The 19786-nt window shown below is 43.3% G+C and overlaps 2 protein-coding genes across 5 annotated transcripts; one reads left to right on the top strand and one right to left on the bottom strand.

The window, feature by feature from the left end:
- Positions 1 to 322: 322 nt before the first annotated feature.
- mtrf1 (mitochondrial translational release factor 1) lies at positions 323 to 18264 on the bottom strand. Of its 4 annotated transcripts, none has more exons than XM_063877410.1 (11): positions 18204 to 18264; positions 4412 to 4510; positions 2673 to 2940; positions 2378 to 2475; positions 1989 to 2070; positions 1809 to 1916; positions 1492 to 1664; positions 1279 to 1396; positions 1063 to 1199; positions 876 to 974; positions 323 to 785 (listed from the first exon to the last, which is right to left on the bottom strand). In XM_063877410.1, exons 2-11 carry the CDS (start codon positions 4448 to 4450, stop codon positions 657 to 659), a joined length of 1251 nt encoding a protein of 416 aa, XP_063733480.1. In that variant the 5' UTR covers positions 4451 to 4510; positions 18204 to 18264; the 3' UTR covers positions 323 to 656. The 4 variants fall into 4 exon arrangements, with proteins under 4 accessions (XP_063733480.1, XP_063733479.1, XP_063733478.1 ...); XM_063877409.1 differs by lacking the exon at positions 18204 to 18264 and adding an exon at positions 4596 to 4703 and having other exon boundaries at positions 498 to 785; XM_063877411.1 differs by lacking the exon at positions 18204 to 18264 and adding an exon at positions 3822 to 3911 and having other exon boundaries at positions 502 to 785; positions 4412 to 4459.
- LOC134861177 (coiled-coil domain-containing protein 122-like) lies at positions 3466 to 7042 on the top strand. Its single transcript, XM_063878205.1, has 5 exons — positions 3466 to 3493; positions 3832 to 3947; positions 4659 to 4775; positions 6748 to 6821; positions 6940 to 7042. The coding sequence occupies exons 1-5, from the start codon at positions 3466 to 3468 to the stop codon at positions 7040 to 7042; spliced, it is 438 nt and encodes a 145-aa protein (XP_063734275.1).
- Positions 18265 to 19786: the final 1522 nt, after the last annotated feature.

Raw genomic sequence — 19786 nt, 5'->3', positions numbered from 1 at the left:
TTGAGTATTTTAACTGAATTCAGGTAGACATTAAAAGATGTAACATGACTAGAGAGAACATCCTGTAGACTGCTGGTCAGCTGGCACACACATGCAGGGTGGGACTTACTTTTCGGGAGAGTGTGTATACAGCTGATAGATGGTGTAACCCCACCCCGATTGGCAGAGACCGATAAATATACACTGACAAACAGCACCGATGTCTGCTAATATTGAATATAATGGATCAGGTTTCCCGTACCATTGAGTTTCCGCTGTGTGCAGGAGATCGAGAGCTCAGGCTTTCCACCTTGGAGCACAAATGCTAAAAATAAAGTAATTGTTTGTGGAAATAATACAATTTAGGTGTACTTCACTTATATATTTGTGTACTGAGTACTTTCACACTGTGGCATTAGCACCTTTACTGAGTAAAGGATCTGAAAGCTAGCTACATAGTAAAATATATTTTCAGTATATGTGTGCAGCTTTCAACTTACATGAGCTAGTAATAACTTACTACATCGATAAGCAAATGCATTTAAAGTATTGATATAATTTATTTAAAAATATATATATTTCTCAGTTAGTCTTCCATCGCATCATTTGCATACACTCATATTGATATCATGTCAGCTCTGGTGTGCAGTCACAGTACTTGTTCAGCACATTTGACATCAGTGTGCAGACTGTCCGGACTCTTTCACACCGCTGCTCTCCACCACCTCCAGCACAGCCTCCCTCTCTGCATGCTCATGCACGTCAGAGATCAGATCTTCCAGAGCCTCGCCTCCTCTCATGAACTCCTAACAGCAAAACACATTTCAACTCATGAGAAACAGTCCAAGAAATGAAGCATGATGAAGAAGTATCCCAAAAGAAAATGTGCATCTCACCTTTATATCTCTCGTTACGTATCCAGTCCTGTGGTCTGTGACGCGATCCTGGCTGAAGTTGTAGGTTCGAATCCTCTCCGACTGAGAACGTGTGCCCACCTGTAGTAAATGGGGGTGAACATATAAGAAGTTAAAGAGTTCTAAATAGTATATCCTTGTTCCTAGGAAAAATTGTGAGTTCACTTACCTGCTGCTTTCGTGCTGAATGCCTCTGCTCAGTGTCTTTACCCATCATGCTCTGGTACAGCCGGGCCCGCAGCATGCGCATGGCGGTGTCTCTGTTCTTCAGCTGAGACCGGGTCTGCTGGCACTCAGCTGTTGTACCTGTTGATAAGCAAGAGAATGAATGACAAGGCGTGATGCTGATACGACAGCAGAGCTGAAATACTCTTGCAGGTTTTACCCGTGGGAAGATGAACGATGCGCACTGCGCTGTCTGTTGTGTTGACGCTCTGGCCCCCAGCGCCCCGGGCTCTGAACGTGTCGATGCGAAGGTCCTTCTGATCAATTTGCACGTCAAACTATGAACACGGGAGACAAAAAACAGAGAGGATTGTAAAACAATTTAATGTTATAATTTAAACACAGCCTGAGGAGAAAGCAGAGAGGAGTGTACCTCCACTGGCTGAGGCAGGATGATGACAGTCATGGTTCCCGTGTGGATACGCTGCATCCTGGAGGAGAGGCCCACCTCGGGGATCCTCTGCACCCGGTGTGTCCCCCCTTCATGCTTCACATGTCTGTACACATTCTCCCCCGCTATTCTCACTGCTGCATGGTGCAGGCCACCTTAGAGACACAGTCTATGTTATTGAATGAATTTGGCCATATAACACAGCCACATGATGCAGAATATAAAACAGAAAGGAAAGACATTTCAAGCTTCATTCAACTAGATGATGAAAGAGTTATATAAAGCAAAATGTGACTTACCCATCTCAGCAGTTGTGTAGTTCAAAACCTCAAAATCCCAATTCTTGTAAGAGGCAAAGCCCTGGTACATGTCAAACATTTCCCTTGTGAACTGCTGACAGATGTCCCCTGAAACCACATCAATGGATATTTACAAACTGGTGTGTCTTTATGTAATACAGAGTGTAGATCTTTTCGTACCTCCTGTTGTCCGTCCTGATACAACCTCCATCACAACATTACTGGTATCAAGAGGGTCGACAGGAACAAGAGCCCTGATTAACTGGAGAGAAAGAACATTATGTTATGAGGTTTCAAGGTTTCAAGGTTTCAAGGTTTTATTTGTCATATGCACAGCAGATACAGCGTATATGTTGGCAATGAAAATCTTATGTCGCGTGCTCCTCCAACAACTCAACATACATGGTGCAAAAGATAAATAAAATAGTGAAAAAGAGAGAAGAATATTTACAATATCAACAATACAGATTTGAGGATGTGAAATATATACATAAAAGGATGTGAAATATATACATAGCTGTACTTAAACAGGTTTTTATAAATGTCTAATCGTGCCCTTGGCTTCTCACCTCTTTTCTTAAGGCCAAAATCTTGTGTGAGATTTGCGCTTCCTCGTCTTTCAACAGCTGCGTCAACTTTTCATCTTCATCTTTGGTACCTGCTGAACCTGCGCAAAGCAAGACAGCATTTTCAGATATTTCCCAACTGAAATACACAATGCATATTAGATTTGTACGAACCTTATATTCTTAGTTTGCAAGACTTAGTCAGACTTTAAATGGACAAAATAAACAGCTAAAGGATCTATGTGGTACTAAATTGTGAAATTATAATTGTTTCTATAAAACACAATAAAATACTTACTCTGCAGGAGTGATAGGACTTCCTCCAGGTCTTTCAAGGCTACTTCAATACTCTCAAACACATTTGCCAGAGGCAGCAGCTCCTTCTGCCTCTTGATAAGTATTTTCCTGTCTGATTCACTGAGTTGTGCATGCTGTATCTTCTTACTGGTGTCTCTGTACTCCTCCATGAGCTGCTGGAGAAACCTCTGCACAGACTCAGTCTCGTACAAGTCCCCAAAGTCACTGTGAGAGAGGCGTTTTGGTGCTACTGTGCCCCAGTGCTGCACCTGTGTGATGTTAGCATATTTCAGACTGGTGTGTCCTGTTAGTGTCCTCCATACTGCTCCTCTTCCTCTGCTGCTATAAAATACACGACTACACAAAGAGCAGAGTCGAGGCAAGCGATTAAAGAGCATTTCACTACTTTAAAAAAAGCAACATTCATAAGGTAGAAGAATACACCATGTGTGGTTCTTCTAGTGTTAGCAACAACTGTCACCTCCACTGTTGCTAGCTGTAGAGACCGGATGTTGCTTTGGAAGCGTAACCAGGTCGAGCCGTAGTGTCTTCTGGGAACTGTAGTTTTATGTTTACGCAGTTAGTTGACTTTTATATAATACAAATAAATAGCTATATAATAATTACCATTTGTTAAAAAATCATCGAAATTTAATATTTGCCCATTAAACTGTAGACTCAGTTGCTTAAACACTCAAATACATCTTTTATTGTCAGCAACATCAATTGCTACATCGATTATAATTGTTATAACGAGCTTCTCGCTAACAGATCGTTAGCTGACTGATGTCAAAATGTCAACATTTGGAGCCAGTGAAGATGGTATTGTATTAATTAACACAAAATATATAGTTAAACATGCTCACAGACAACACATCAACAATATTGTGGAAGTTTGTTTGACTGAGTCTAAGGGGGGCTTTTTAACTTCGATCAAAACAATAATGCTAATATTAGGCTAATAAACTAGCATACCGGTCTTGGCTAGAGAATATTAGCTCCCTCGAGACCTTCTTTGAAGCTGTTAACTCACTATTACACGTGTATGTGCTGCTAGTTAGCTATAACTTAACTATAGGTTTCTTAAGCTACATGTTTAAATCCCTAACATTTGTCATGTGAACATTTACAGTCACTTCATCACACTTACTGTCCCCCAGGAGTACAGGAGAAGCCTAGGTTTTCATTAACCAAAGCCGTGGAGGATGTCAGTCAACATGGCTACGCCCAGACTGAGGCCCTGAAAGACAAACAGAAGACACTCATCTCCCTGCAGGTTCTTATTCACCCCAGTTTAGTGTAATAATGTGTAACAACATGTCTACCTCATTTTTTTTTTTTGCACATGCATGTAGTTGATTATTATGGAATATGCTTCCATGCAAAAAGGAATAGACTCTCAAAGCTGTGAGTGTGATCTTACTGCTTCCTGCAAACACCTTTGCTTCGAAGAAAATGTATTATTGGGGATTAGACAGTGATTTGGACATTTTGGTTTGCCTCCCTTATCAGGCAACTCTTTCAGAGGTTGAGAACAAGGGTGAGATGTTAGAGCAGGAGCTGAGATCTAAAACCAGGGAATTCCTAATGCTGGAGGGCGAGATGGAGCACCTGGAGCAGCAGACAAAAGTCCAGCATCAGCGCTACGCATCCATCAGCAAGGAAATAACAGATATCCACATTGGTATAAGTGAGGAGGAGGAGAACGCTTGCACGGCACTGGCGAGATTCAACGCTTACCGAAGCAAGATGGAGTGTCACAGAGCAGCTGTTCTGCATGCTGCGAGCCAGACGGAGGCCCACAGAGAGCTGGAGGAGAAGAGAGCAGTTGTCCAGATGCTGAGAGAGAAGAAAGGGGAGCTGAAGGCAGATTTGGAGAATCCAAATGGGAACACAGTGCAGATGGCAAAGGTGGAGAACTTACATTAGAGGATACTTCACTCTTTTGAAACTTTAAAGTTTATTGTGTCCATCTCTTTTCTTTCAGAGTGAGAATGAAACTCTGAAGAAGGAGATCTCTGAGATGAGGGAGTCTATATCTGTCAAGAAAGCGCAAGTGCGAAAAGAGTTTTTAACTCATACCCAGATAAAGAAAGACATAGAGGTATGGGAGAAATGGGGTCACTACTAACACTTATTAATTTACATCAGCTATGAATCTACAGATAACTGGCGTGTATTGACGAGATTCATTTGGCCACCTAAAGTCCAAAACCTTAAGATGTTCAATGTCTGCTATCATAGAATAATATCTATTATTCCCGTTATGATATACAGTGGGGCAAAAAAGTATTTAGTCAGCCACCAATTGTGCAAGTTCTCCCATTTAAAAAGATGAGAGAGGCCTGCAATTGTTATCATAGGTATACCTCAACTATGAGAGACAGAATGAGAAAAAAAAATCCAGAAAATCACATTGTAGGATTTTTAATGAATTTATTTTCAAATGATTGTGGAAAATAAGTATTTGGTCAATAACAAAAGTTCATCTCAATACTTTGTTATATACCCTTTGTTGGCAATGACAGAGGTCAAATGTTTTCTGTAAGTCTTCACAAGGTTTTCACACACTGTTGCTGGTATTTTGGCCGATTCCTCCATGCAGATCTCCTCTAAAGCAGTGATGTTTTGGGGCTGTCGCTGGGCAACACGGACTTTCAACTACCTCCAAAGATTTTCTATGGGCTTGAGATCTGGAGACTGGCTAGGCCACTCCAGGACCTTGAAATGCTTCTTACGAAGCCACTCCTTCGTTGCCCTGGCGGTGTGTTTGGGATCATTGTCATGCTGAAAGACCCAGCCACGCTTCATCTTCAGTGCCCTTGCTGATGGAAGGAGGTTTTCACTCAAAATCTCACGATACATGGCCCCATTGATTCTTTCCTTTCCACGGATCAGTCGTCCTGGTCCCTTTGCAGAAAAACAGCCCCAAAGCATGATGTTTCCACCCCCATGCTTCACAGTAGGTATGGTGTTCTTTGGAAGCAATACTGCATTCTTTCTCCTCCAAACACGACGAGTTGAGTTTTTACCAAAAAGTTCTATTTTGGTTCATCTGACCATATGACATTCTCCCAATCCTCTTCTGGATCATCCAAATGCCCTCTAGCAAACTTCAGACGGGCCTGGACATGTACTGGCTTAAGCAGGGGGACACGTCTGGAACTGCAGGATTTAAGTCCCTGGCGGCGTAGTGTGTTACTGATGGTAGCCTCTGTTACTTTGGTCCCAGCTCTCTGCAGGTCATTCACTAGGTCCCCCCGTGTGGTTCTGGGATTTTTGCTCACCGTTCTTGTGATCATTTTGACCCCACGGGGTGAGATCTTGCGTGGAGCCCCAGATCGAGAGAGATTAGCAGTGGTCTTGTATGTCTTCCATTTTCTAATAATTGCTCCCACAGTTGATTTCTTCTCACCAAGCTGCTTACCTATTGCAGATTCAGTTTTCCCAGCCTGGTGCAGGTCTACAATTTTGTCTGTGGTGTCTTTTGACAGCTCTTTGGTCTTGGCCATAGAGGAGTTTGGAGTATGACTGTTTGAGGTTGTGGACAGGTGTCTTTTATACTGATAACGAGTTCAAAAAGGTGCCATTAATACAGGTAACGAGTGGAGGACAGAGGAGCCTCTTAAAGAAGAACTTACAGGTCTGTGAGAGCCAGAAATCTTGCTTGTTTGTAGGTGACCAAATACTTATTTTACAGAGGAATTTACCAATTAATTCATTAAAAATCCTACAATGTGATTTCCTGGATTTTATTTTCTCATTTTGTCTCTCATAGTTGAGGTATACCTATGATAACAATTACAGGCCTCTCTCATCTTTTTAAATGGGAGAACTTGCACAATTGGTGGCTGACTAAATACTTTTTTGCCCCACTGTACATTAAATGCTTTAACACACACGGTCACAATACTGAAGAAATTCCCTTTAGCCAATATTAGCAGTGGACATAAATGCAACACAACTTATTTCAAATACAAAAGCACCAATAACTGTGTCAGGTCTCAAGCCCCAAGATCATAATTCTGTTCCTGTTTCATCCACAATTAAAACTCCAACTGAATGTTTCTTCTCAGATCCAGAACAAGCGCTATGAGGCCATTGTGAAGCGTCTCCACTGCCAACTGAGCAGGGCCCAGGCTGTCCACAGGTACAAATAAATCCAATACAACACCAGTGATGATACTGTATTTAAAATAAATAAAGTGCTCTGATTACAACACGGTTCCACATATTTAACACTGCCAAACTGTATGTGCTTTTCTCAGGCAAATGTCTGAGGAGGTTTACCACATGGAGAGACAGCTAGCGGAGCTTAAAGGGCAGCGGGGGTCATCTCAGGACTCAGCGGTCAGTGTCAGGCTAGTTTAAGATGGATAAACATAATCAAATCATACTTTATAGCATCGTTTTGCTATCCCTTGAACAGGTCTGGTTGATTAGAAATAAGTGTGACTGTTACCACATCTGAACAGCAGGGGGCATCAGTGTCAACCAAACGGCCTGGTCCTGTTTCATCACAAATCCCTCACAGCAGTTTGATATTAACTCACTTATAGCAGAACGTGTTCCCCTTTGTAATGGAAGTCTCAGCAGAAACATCAAAATGTCTGTGATCACATTGTTTGAGCTCCTTTAATGACAGGACAGCACTGCACGTTCTGAGGCTTAAATCAGGGGCAGCATCAGCAGTGTGTGGGATAGGATTTTAGGTCAGGTAATGACCGTTAATCGGTTTGTCCGGTCAGTGTCCACTACAGCGTCCCGTGCAAAACAGAAGCCAAGTGTCTGCTCTAACTGTCGATGTTGTTTTGGTACACGCTGTTCCAACTTCCGCTCCAACGGGCCCCTGATGCTCCGCGAGGTGACAGCCCCAATGCAGGCTAACAAGGGCGTGACTGACCCTGCTACTTAAGCCATAACTCAAAACTAATCAGACAATCACGCTGCCTTTTCAGAACATTGTTGGCATGTATATTTGATAATGCAATTACAGTGCGCGGCGACTGCCTTTGTGTAGGTTTTGGATCAACCGCGGAGAGATGATGTGTCGGGGCCAGCTTTCAAAAGCTCTCCTAGCATTCATGCATATTTTAGTGAACCACTTGATATTTCAACACAAACACATGCTAATATTTGACTAAAATTAATTTTTCCATTTAGGATTTGTGACCATATTTGTTAACATGGGCTACATGAAGCTGTGTTGTGAATTAAATAGGATTAATTTAGAGTGCGTTTGTTAGAAAGCCTCAAAATGTGTTCAATTTAGGGATCTAAAAATAAGGCCTTAATTGGAATGGAAATGTCCTAAATCAACATTTCAAGACCTAGGATTTTATGAATTGTATTACAATTGTGAAGTTACAGTTAAGAATCTTGTAATTGGTAACATTATTCCCTTTTCAATAAGTAGGGTAACAGTTAGGGATAGCAACAAAAATAGCAAGAGAACATTGGAATTTAATTCTGAGTGACATAAATAGAAATCAATCCACCTCAGTTCAAGATTGAACCCTATTTATTTTTATTGTGGTGTTCTTGTGCAATATAAAATGTCCCATAAACTCAGAAAACGTTTACTGGATGATGAGTGTCATGTATAAAGTCATTATCCATGAAGTTCCACACTGGCTGACATCACAGGGACAGCGTGTGCCAAAAGCGAGGAGTCATTCCTCTACCACACATTCTAGTTTATTGGGCTATTTCCTTAAAGGTGCGTTTGGGGAGTGTTTGCAGACAGTCGGCCTGCTGTACCACAGCAATGCAATGACCTCATTCGCATGTCCTCAGCCTCCCTTAAACTGTCCAACAAAAACAAAGTCATGGACAACTGTCCCAAAACATACTCCCTGAAGGACAGGCAACGATAGAAACATACTGGCTGGAGGGGATTTATGGTTCCCCCACAACACACACAACAACAGCGTGACCTTTTAGCAATGCACGAGTCATCTTTTTCAAACCTAAATACAAAAAGGTAAATAATCAGTTACTGCATGATAAGAAATAAGCACCACTTACCGCTTCACTCAAGTTATAAATAGTCACACGCACATGTCGAGGGGTTTCCACTTTCCTTTGTAAAGAAACTCTTGAAATAAATGCCTTTCATATCCTCCCAGTGGAAGCTTTTTAAGCCTAGCTAATTAGGGAATTAATTTATCACCAGCCTTCAACCACATGCTGCTTTTATTTACTTGGCTTGCAACGCATTTGTCTATTCCACTTTGGCACCAGCGATCATTTGCAAATACTCTTGGCTGCTGAAATAGAGAACACAGAGGGGGAGTTTGGAGATTGACAAAGGAAACACCGCTGGGGATTTACAGTTTTCTTGCAAAAGAGATAAAAGGTCCATTTCTACGGGTCCATCATACAAATATGTTGTAAAAAACGGTGTTTTCTGCGGGATGGCCGAGCTATTTTGATGATGTTTTATTAAGGTGCATTTTACGATGAATTCAGCTCGGTATTATAGAGCTGTGTCCTCCAATCTCTTCACGTGATGGTTTCTATCATACTGTTGGGCCCTGTAGCGTTCCCCTGTTGCTGCATGGCATCCTTCATTTTTCCAACACCTAGACATCTTTTTGAATACATACAATAGCAGAAAATGTAATTTCTGATTCTCCAGATTTGAGCTGATTAGCATTTTGTTTCGGATGGTGGCAAGTTATGCAGATCTACCTCCTGCACATCATACCAGCAATTGGCTGCAAACGCTTCTAAGTCAGTGCCCTGCCTCTGCATACCTCCCAATTAAGGTTGTTCCCTAGCTCGTGCATGATGAAGTGTGTGTGACACCCCATTGGCTGGCTGCCCGTGCATGTTGCGTGGAGGCAAAACGTGGCTGACCTGAGAAATCGTTATGTGCATGCCTCTCCTGCAGTGTTGTGTGTAATAAATTCCTGCTACTGTGTGTTGAGGATATTTACTGCCAACATAGCTGTGTAAAAAACAAATGCATCAAGGGGGTGTGAGTATTTCGGTGCCATTCGGTCGTGTGTTTCCAAGCTTCTGTTAGCATCTGAGTTATTGTAGCTCAAATCATCTGTGACAGCCATTTCAAAAACAAGTGTCAATGTGCCGAACATAATCCCCTCTTAGGAATATATGCCTTTTTTAAGTGTTGTCACTCATCTGCTTTGAACAAACGCATTCCTCGCTGATGTCTATCTGCAGCGCCTGACATTTTACTTTCACACAGACAGCTGGGGTGTCTGCTTTCTCACAGTCAAGTACATGTGCAGCAAGCAGGTTATTTAAACGGAGAAGACACTACTCCTTTTTACGTGAGCCCCAAGCAAGACTGTAGAGTTGTGATGCTTCCAGGTTTTAATCGGAATCGAAAATCTTGTGCTCAATCTTACCAAGGGGAAGTAGGGTTCAGGCTACAACCGACTTCCACTCAGCAGCTGGTGGATGGTTGATTGTACTTGACCCTAAATGACTCATGTGCACAATCCGCAGTTCAGACACACCCTAGGAAAGGTGGGACGAGCTTTCCGAGAACACGCTCAATGCCCCGAATGACCATCCTTTCTCAGGAGACAATCCCGGACGGGTTTGCACTTGATTTCAAAAAGTTGGACTCAGCTTCAGGGGCTGATCCAGTCCCAAAGAAACCGATCTTCCCCTTGCTCCTGCTAATTGTTTTGCTTTGGCTTTGAGAGGCTTAGTGCCTCGTAGACCCCCTCCGGAGGCAGCTCAGTCAACTTGAGTGTAGCTTCGCCTCCCGAGAGAGTTTATTTACCTCCTTCTGTTTGTACAAGTAATTACTGTCTCTGTAAAGTCATCCAGCGAAAGTCCTTTCTCCCCAAGGTGACTCACCCTGACCTGTGAGGCTGCTCCCTCGTGTGCACGGGGGGTTGGGGGGGGGATAGAGTGTAGTTTGTGTGTGGATAAGCAAATTAACAAGAAGCAGAGAGGGGATATCCCTGACAAACACACACACACACACACACACACACAGGGGAAACCACTCTGCCCTCTAATTGCTCCCATCGCTTCTTGTTAGACTAAACAACAACAGCTTGCCAGTTTACCGGCAAACCTGCTGACTTTACACACTTTAAACACTGTGCCGTATTTCAGCTCATGACTCATTGGTGACTGAAATACTTCTCAAAACAAGCCCACTGGAGGGGCGGGGGGGTCACAAGGGCGTTCTTCTTCGTTAGATTAGGAGCTGTGCCCTTTTTAAACAGAAACCAGGTGAAGGTGTTCAAAGCATTTCCAGGGTGTGGTTAGGAATGTCTAGATTTGCACCGGCTTGAAATGGTGACTCGTCGGAAATAACTATGACGTGTCCAAAAGGTTTCACTTACTAAGGTAAAAGCCAAAAATAGATCTAATAAACAAAACCTTTAACCCTCACACACACACACACACTCCTGTAACAGAGCCCCACCTCGCTGAGTACCTGAGCAACGCAAACACATGGATGTGCTGTATCCATGGCAGAAAAACAGGACCTTTTAATGCATGTGAGGACACATTCAGCAAGTGTTTGACCGTAAACCGGCTTGCATAATACAAAGCATGTGGGCGGCGTGAAGCTGCTAATAAATACATAACTACGTGCCCACACAGAGACAGTAGATGTGGGAAACAGTGTAATATTTGCCAATGCAGAACCATTTGAAACTGCCTTAAGTCACAGACTCTTGATTGTGCATTATTAAGATGCTTTACACCCCTCCTACATACAGTTAAAGTGTGTAAAATACAGAGGACACACTCGTGTATGTTTCCCCTAATCTTCCTCGTTTGTAATCCGATCACATCCAAAACGTCCTACATTTAAGGACATGAACTTACATTAGCCCGGCGTCTGTATATTAATCCCAGGTGGGAAGCGTAAAGTCAGAGAGCTCTTAAAGTTTTATGGCAGCACATTACTTGTAAAGAGCGTGGTAAATAAACAGAGTCATCTAGGACACTGGGTGCTCTCCATGCCAGATGCAATAAGCCCCGACCTCCTTTGAAACTGCGGCACAGTGATGAGGAGGCGATTTAGTTCCTCTGCAGCTAGAAAGTAGGGCAGCTACGGCAGCAGGGAGTCCCGGGTCACGCACAACGTCACGGGCGACTGTGCGTGCAAGCAAAGAGGAGGGGGGGGTGGGGGGGGGGGGGGCTGCGTTCATTTATCTGTATCCAGACAGTAAATTATGAATGAAAACTGAGAGGGAAGCAATGGTGGGAAGGATGTAGACCTCAAGTACAACCCCCCTTCACCCTCCACCCTTCCTTAATGTCTTTTTTTTCTCTCATGAGATGGAAAGCTCTGCACTGTCCCGTACATACTGTTCCCTATATCCCCCTCTCACAGGCACAAAGAACCCACAGCTGCAGTTTTATCGCTCTGCAGCGAGCGCTCTTTTTTTTTCACAGAGCATTGAACATCGCAAATGAAAAACATGAGCAACTTCCTGCCGTTTACCCGCCCTGTTCTGTTCCTAAAATGTTCCTATATGACTGAGAACCGACTGACCTCAGCTAAGGACACGTTTTATACAAGATGGAACAGAATTACCATTTTTTATTCTTCAGTATTTATACTTCAGCCTTGATGTCCTTTTTGATTTGTGGTAGTTATTGACCATTTTCCTGATGCTCCCACTCCAGCTAGGGTGCGGCCCACCCTGTCTTACTGGTAAAAGTTAAACTGGGTAAAGAAAAAAAAGCAATATTAGAGAGGATGTCTATAATATGCGTTACTCAAACTGTCTCTAACTAGTTCAACCGTCAAGTTTAATGGAATTGTGTTTCATGCTTTTTTGCAACATACCAACGTGGCGTAACGCAAGATAACCATGTTCCTCAAAAACGTAGCATTTCAGTAACCATATATAGAAAGTAAACAACTTTCCATTCATCAAGGTAACAATGTTTTGCTATTTGTCGTGCTCCATACTCAAAATTTGGACAAAACTACATTGAAAATTAGCAAAATATTTAGCATTGACCAGGAGAAGCTTCACAGCGGTGTGACTAAAGCTAGACTTTATGCGTCAGTGGTCCTCCTGACTTAGATGACCTACAGTAGCTCATAATGTATATTTTTCCTTAATAATCCATACTCCGACAGTTTCTCAGTTTAAGACGTTACAGATTGATGTTACTCCTTCAGTATTCCGATGTAAACACGGCGATATAAAAGGCTTGACTTCATTTTCTTCAAGCACTTGAAACGTAGTTTAAATATAGGACATTTACAACATCCCTCTCGCTACAGGCTGCAGAAATAATGACAAAGAAGCAGCCACTCTTCATGGCTCTACTTCTCCCATGGCAGTTTAAACACATCACGCAGCAGCCTTTCTGTGTATTGTACACCAGGTGTGTGTGGGTGTTTAGATGCCAATATTTGCCTATTTCCTGCTGCTGTTTGTTTTTTAAAGAGCGCATCAGTGGTCTCAGTGGCTGCAGGCCTCAGAAACCATTTGGTTTGAATAAGGATCTATTGGAGAGTGCAGTAAATATTAAAGCTCTGCTTCGTCACACTGTTAAGAGTGTTATTTCTTCACTAGGCTGAGGTGTTTCATACCAGCGTGTCACTTGGCACCTTCTCCAGACACTTCCCATTACAAGCCTTTAATGTAGCGTCTCTTCTTCGACGTGTCTTTGTTATCCGTGACAGTCAGCTTTGGTGCCTAGAGTTGTAAAGACGACATACTGTACGGCGATGAAACAGACGATCCTGAGCAGGCGGGAACCTGAAAAGGCATGGGTTGTCTTTTACACACCGTGCCCACTCTCTGCTGTATTGTGACTGCAGCCAGACACTCAGACCCCTCCTCTGCTTTTGTTTGCCCTCCACTATGGATTGCGTGCTAGCCTGTGTGTGCGCCTCTTTGTGTACATTCACTAGTCTGAGGTGGTGAGAGTTGTACCAAGCTGAAATTCCCACATTTCTTAAGTTACAAATACAGCGTTTGTGTCAATGTTGATTAAAGAAGAGAAAGAAGATCTTGTTTTGGATATAGAGACAGGAGGTATGAATTAGTCTGGAAGCTCGGGGCGCTTTTAAATCAACGTGACGAGAGGCTATTCACACAGGTACGGAGGAGTACTGGAGACTACATAGATTTATAATGGATATTTCTACGCTATTCTCAACAGTTGAACTTAATTCTCAAAGCCTAGAAGTTATTCTCGACGTTTAGACTTATGATTTATTCACTATCGGATCTACCTTTGGACTATTCTCAACATCTTCCTTAGTTTCCTTCTGTCTCTGACACTCTGTGCAAGGGTGCCAAAGAGACACTTCAAGAATGTATTAATGATTTCTTTACGAGGAACTTCCTCGAGCCCTGATGTCAGTGGCGACAGACTTATTATCTCATGGCTTTAAAGTTCAGAGTTAAGATATTGAGTAAACATAGGAAATGCAAACAGTAAAATGATTAGGAAATCTGTATGAAGTCTAGATGGTGCAACATAAGGCAAATGATATATTCTGTTGCACAACAGGAAATACTACGTGAGCCTCCCATGCTGTAGCATTAAAGAACATTACAACATCCCATAACCCACACTGCTGCACCCTCTTTGTGTCCCACGCCTGGCGCTCATGTTTAATCTGTCTTCTAATGCAGCTCAGCACCTGCCCTGTGCGGTGAGGACACAGTGTCCTGTTTGGTCGTCCTGACGGGAATATCAAACACAATGCAGAGAGTGGGAACGTCTCTCCGTGCATCGCGTACCAGCGCATACATTGTGATGCGTGTGTCCATGCGAGTCAGCTGTAAAGTATATGCACAAACTGTGCTAGAACAGCCTGTACTTCTCCAACCCCTCAGCTATAGAGAGGAGGAGGGCGATGTGTGTGTGTGTGGGGGTGAGACCTACAGATCAACACAGCATATGTGCTTGTCTATTATATCTCTTCAGTGTCATTGTGCCTCACAAAAAGCACAAAAAAGGTGAAGAATGTCAATGGTTTTTAGCCTCTCGCTCTGGTTTTCTTCCTCCTTCTTGATGGAAAGAATGTATATGAATAGTACCACTTAACATCTAAATTATAGGCTGTGAAAGAGGGGGAAAACAGGGTAGAGAGTCAAGTCAAAATGAAAACCTCATTCAGAAACACTGCAGAAAAAAGCTGTTGCAAAAACATGCCTAATGCAGGGAACGTAGATCACAGTCAGAATCATATTTCACAAAGTCATTGGGGATTACATCATCTAATGTGTTGAGCATCAATAGGAATAATGAGTCTTTAATGGCACTGAGTATTTCAGCTTTCCTTTTTCTCCTTGCCTCTGCCTGCACTTTCTGCCTGCTGATGCTGCTTCACGTGTGCGTCTGCTGCGGACCGAAAACGTGAGATAGAAAGAACTGAAAGGAACGTGCTGAATTTTTAAGCGGGAGATTGTCTTATCTCAACGGTCAAGTAACGGTCAGGCCCCGAACTGTTGAATAATGCAGTTTAGATTCTGGTATATTGTGAAAGTACATGTATGAAGGGGAGAAAACGGCACTTATCATATCCTATCTATGACAATACAGGAGCCTCTGAAAAAAAGGATTTACATAAAGGAAATCCATGTTATTCTTCAATATATGAGCCCGATTTAAATGTCTGTCCAATAGCAACAAAGCCAATTCAACCAGATTTTTATACGTCAAAAATATATGGAAGACAAATACACTCAGATGTCAGTGTAATGAGAATAAAATATACACGTTGCATAACTTCCCACTGCCCTTTTCTAACAGATAATGGAAGTAAAACGAGAAACCTAAAAGGTGAGAGGAAGAAAACGAAAGCAGCGGATTTGTCTTCCTGTCTCGAAAAAAAGGAAGCAAACAGGAAACACTGCGGCGATAGAAGCTGACCTCGGAGTGTGTGTTTGTATTTGCGCGTGTGGTTGAACACGATGTACCAGACGCAGAGTGTTCGAGGACATTTAGGAAGCACGGAAATAGAGTTTCAGTAGCACTGAAGAGACACGCTACAAAGTCAGTCTGTCAGCTCTGTGCATCTCAGTCACAGCTGCAAGAAAAGATGGTGTTGGGGTGAAGGGGTGTTGGGGGGGGGGTCTGTGGAAGCATCCAGAGTTTATTTAACTCCGCTGTGTCAATTTGTGTGCGCACTGAGCCCCCGTCCGTCTGTCTGTCCCTGCAAACAGAGAGTGGGCTCTGTGGGCTGCTCCTGCAGATGTGTCAGCACAGACAGGCAGATGTCAGCCACATGATGCCTTCAGCTGCTGATCTACACAAAGCCTCCAGTATCTGGGCTGATCCAGGGTCAGGTCAGCGTGGCAGATATGTACTTCTGCATTGTGAGTATTACATATAGATGTGTGTAGGTCCACATGTATTCCTACGGGAACCTTCGTAGTGTAGTATCAAGCGGCTGATCGAGCAATAGTTTCCAGTCTTCTTCAGGACAGCATGATGTGCATTTAGTAAACGATGGTCAATTAGGGTATGCTTTAGGACGGGACTGCCTTGTGATGGTCACTAACTGGTCCTAGTTTCCACGTAGAAGTTTTACACTTACTACATGAAAGTTGATTTAAACTTTTCAGCGTTTCTGAGTACTGAGCTTTACCCTCTTCTTCACGCCTGGTTGCAAAAAACCCAAATGGCGATCGAAAAACCAAGATGGTGACAGGGAGAAAATCAATATGACAAAGACCAAGAGCCAAAATGAAGTCAGCAAAACCAAGATGGCAATACAGGAGATACCTTACTCCAGTTTTCAACACCGTAGTCCTCTAACCAATGACTGATGTCACGGTATACGGACTACATCTGCTGCTTCAATACATCTCACACAACCTAAACTGAGGTTGAATAAAGGAGTGATGCTTGCACATTCATATATCATTAGATATTTAGCCTTACTGGGACTGTTCCTGTCTTCAGTAATGCTCCAGGCGCATATACCATAACACTATTGTTTTGACCTGATCTCTGACGAAGCTCTTTCTCAACCCGGCCACGTTGGAGCTATTTTTGTGGCTGCTGTGGTTTTTGATCACATTTCTGTCGCACAAGGTCGAGACTTCTGTTTCCTCCCGTCTGATCTCAGACTGCTGAGTGTCCGCGCAGAGACAGAGGAAGGACGCACTAAACGCTCACGTTGGCACTGTGACGGCTGCACGTACACACTTGATTGTTGCTGATCAGCACATTGTCTGCAGAGAACACGCCGTCTCCACTTCATCAAACCGCCGGTGTCAGTCTCTGAGAGGATACAAAGTCAATTACTGTTGATGCCTCAATGGGAAACAATTATCTGTTTGCTGAGGACGTCTTTGAAGCTGTCCACAGTGATAAAGGAGGACACAGACTACTGCACATTTCTGTCATTTTAGAAACAATGGTCTTGACTTTGGACAGTTGTAGACAAAAGCCTGCACTCAATTCTATCTGCCGACCAACGACTACTTGTGGTCCAAGGTCCCTGTGACTTCACACAACACCATTATGACATTTCCACGCAAATATCTACAGACAGGATAGCAACTTGACTGACTGTCGGAGGTTTACAACTGTGAGACATACATTGTAGTTGATTATACGTGTGGAGTATTACATTTTAGTGGCTAAAACAAACCAAGTTATCTCTGGCCGTCCTGTTAGCCCAAGAACAAATAAAAACAGGACATATAATTAAACTTCAAGTGTCCTTCTAACAACCTGGAACAGTCTGTTCCATATACAACGTGATCAAGAGGAGAGCTCTTTAAGTGAACATCACTGCGGTCTCAGTGCTTGAGGGGACAAATTCACTGTATGTCAACCACAGAATCATTTAGTAACACAAGCCACAGCTAATTCAATATCATCTGTAGTTAGTGCGCCATGCTAACAAAGAATCCTCAGCAGCCAAACCAGGAACGAACGTCTCTCATGATATGTATTAACCTCATCCCGTGTTTGTCAGTGTTTTGCATGCCTCACAAACCTTCTCAGGGATCCCAAACCCTGCCATTAAAGCGGCGATGACAGGCGTTCAGAAAAGCTGCCAAACGAGATCTACATGATAAAGAAACACTCGAGACAGACCGACGGAACATCATTACAGACGCTAAGTCGTGATTTCAGGGGGAAAACTTTAGCAAAACTTGTAGGGCGCGAGAGAAGGTGCAGAGGGCAGGAAAAGTGAGGATCAGAGGGCTGTAATCCCCCATAATCCCCTCTCCCCCCCCATGGGTGCCAGCGACGAGACTATGCTTCTGTCTGCTGTTTGTTATGAGTCTTCAGAGGGCGCTTGCTGGGCGGGGGGGGTGGGGGGCACGTGCCTCTGAGAAATGTGACATTGGGTGGAGGACAAACTAAAGACCTGACCCTGAGCAACAGAAGGCCAGAGAGGAAAGCAGCAACTGTGGTTTAAACAGAAAAACATATTTAGATTCACAACTCCTACACATCTGTAATAAGTGCTTTTTGAGTTTTGTTTTTTAGATAAATCTGAACTCTATAAACTGTCAGAAAATAGGGAAAAAGGTCAATCCCACGTCTTTAAAAGTTGTTGTCCTAAAGAGAAATGCGTATAACAACTTACATCACGGAGCGGAGTACAGCTGGGATGAGCAGGAATGTCCACACATGTTCCCAGAGTTTCTCCCGTTAGCATCACAAGCTCCATCAACCCCCCCCCCCCCCCCCCCTGACTGTTCACATGTGCGGCAGCAGCTGACTTGAGTTGAGAGTTGATTGAGTGCTCGTGTGTGAGGCAGAAAACCAAACTCCACAGGCGATGTTTTTCTGGGAAGGATTCGAACATCACCGCAGTTAATGGATTATTATTAATGTGTGTGTGATCAAAGGCTCAGTGAAACAGAACATCAGATTAATGTCAGACACACAACTATGTCTGACCCCTCCATTCATGGCCCAGTTAAAAGGAGGACATGAACAGCCTCATGTTTATAGTCTGGGGGAAGTCATTTCGGCCTAAAATACACATAATGAGAATATTTTGGGTACATCTTTATCATTTTTTTAGCAGCTTCAGTGGAAAACAAGACGAGGTCCAGGAAAGATGTGAAAAAGGGAAAAACATCACTTAGTTTTTGAGTATTTGTGGATGGGCATCTCCAGCTACAGCTACATTCTGCAATGTGTACATTTGAGTCTTGTATTACCGTCCTGAAAAACATCTAGTTAACGTCTCCTAGTTTAAGCTACAGCTAGGTTCCTGTTTGAGTGCAAAGTAAAACAGAAGAGCGATCGGTTAACATTAACACTGGAGAGAGCTGCAGAGATGACTGGTTTTTAAGGCTGTTTAAGTTAGCATTGCCCTGTTTCAATTTACAAAAAGTCTGAAATGACCTGCTATCAAGGTGATATCACCTGCCGTGGGGTCGGATGCTTCAAATCTGGTTTTATCTGCAGTATATTACGGATTTCAGACAGATGAGAGTGCTTTTTTGTTTGTTTGTGTACAAACATGAACAGATTTTTCATGTCCAGACAACGGACAGGCTTATCCCCTTGTACAGTAACATCTCCGGTGGGGCGGGGGGGTCTCAGGGCACAGGAGACAGGGATACTCAGGGTTTAAAACCAGCAGGCCACCTGCTTTCTCAGCAATAAGGAGCAGCACAGAGGGGGGTCCGGTTCAGGGGTGTAAAGAGGATTTTGGGCTAGATTGGATTTTCATGTCTGGAAAATAAAGGCTAGAACTAGAGTTTGTTTGCGTGATAATTGATCAGTTCTTGTGTTAAAGACAGCCTGCAGCTGGCCTGAAGACTTCCCTGATGAATCACAGCACTGGATGTAAATAAGCAGCGTCTATTTTTGTGCTTTCAAACCTCAGCAGCGGCAGAAATAGACAGGGTTAATCCACTCGTGATCCCTCGGCCTCAGAGTACATCCTGTCCCCGCCGCGGCGTGCTTGAAGAAAACACCTTTTGTCAATGAAACAGGATTTGCGAAAGTGCCATCTGGACATCGGCTCCGTCTCCACAACAAGTCTGATCCACGGAGGTCGAGGGTGGAGCCCAGGGAGGGCAGGTGGAGTCCCTGGAAATAGATATATATTAAATCACTATCTTTACACCCCTGTTGTGGTGACGTAGAAAGGTAACACTTTAAAACTAACTGGTTTACATGTTATTATTAAGGCTTTGAAAGATAGCTAGA

This window comes from Eleginops maclovinus, chromosome 24, assembly GCF_036324505.1.
Source record: "Eleginops maclovinus isolate JMC-PN-2008 ecotype Puerto Natales chromosome 24, JC_Emac_rtc_rv5, whole genome shotgun sequence".
In the NCBI taxonomy this organism is placed as follows: domain Eukaryota; kingdom Metazoa; phylum Chordata; class Actinopteri; order Perciformes; family Eleginopidae; genus Eleginops; species Eleginops maclovinus.
The sequence above is the reverse complement of the archived record's forward strand: the minus strand, read 5'-3'. Positions and strand labels throughout refer to the sequence as shown.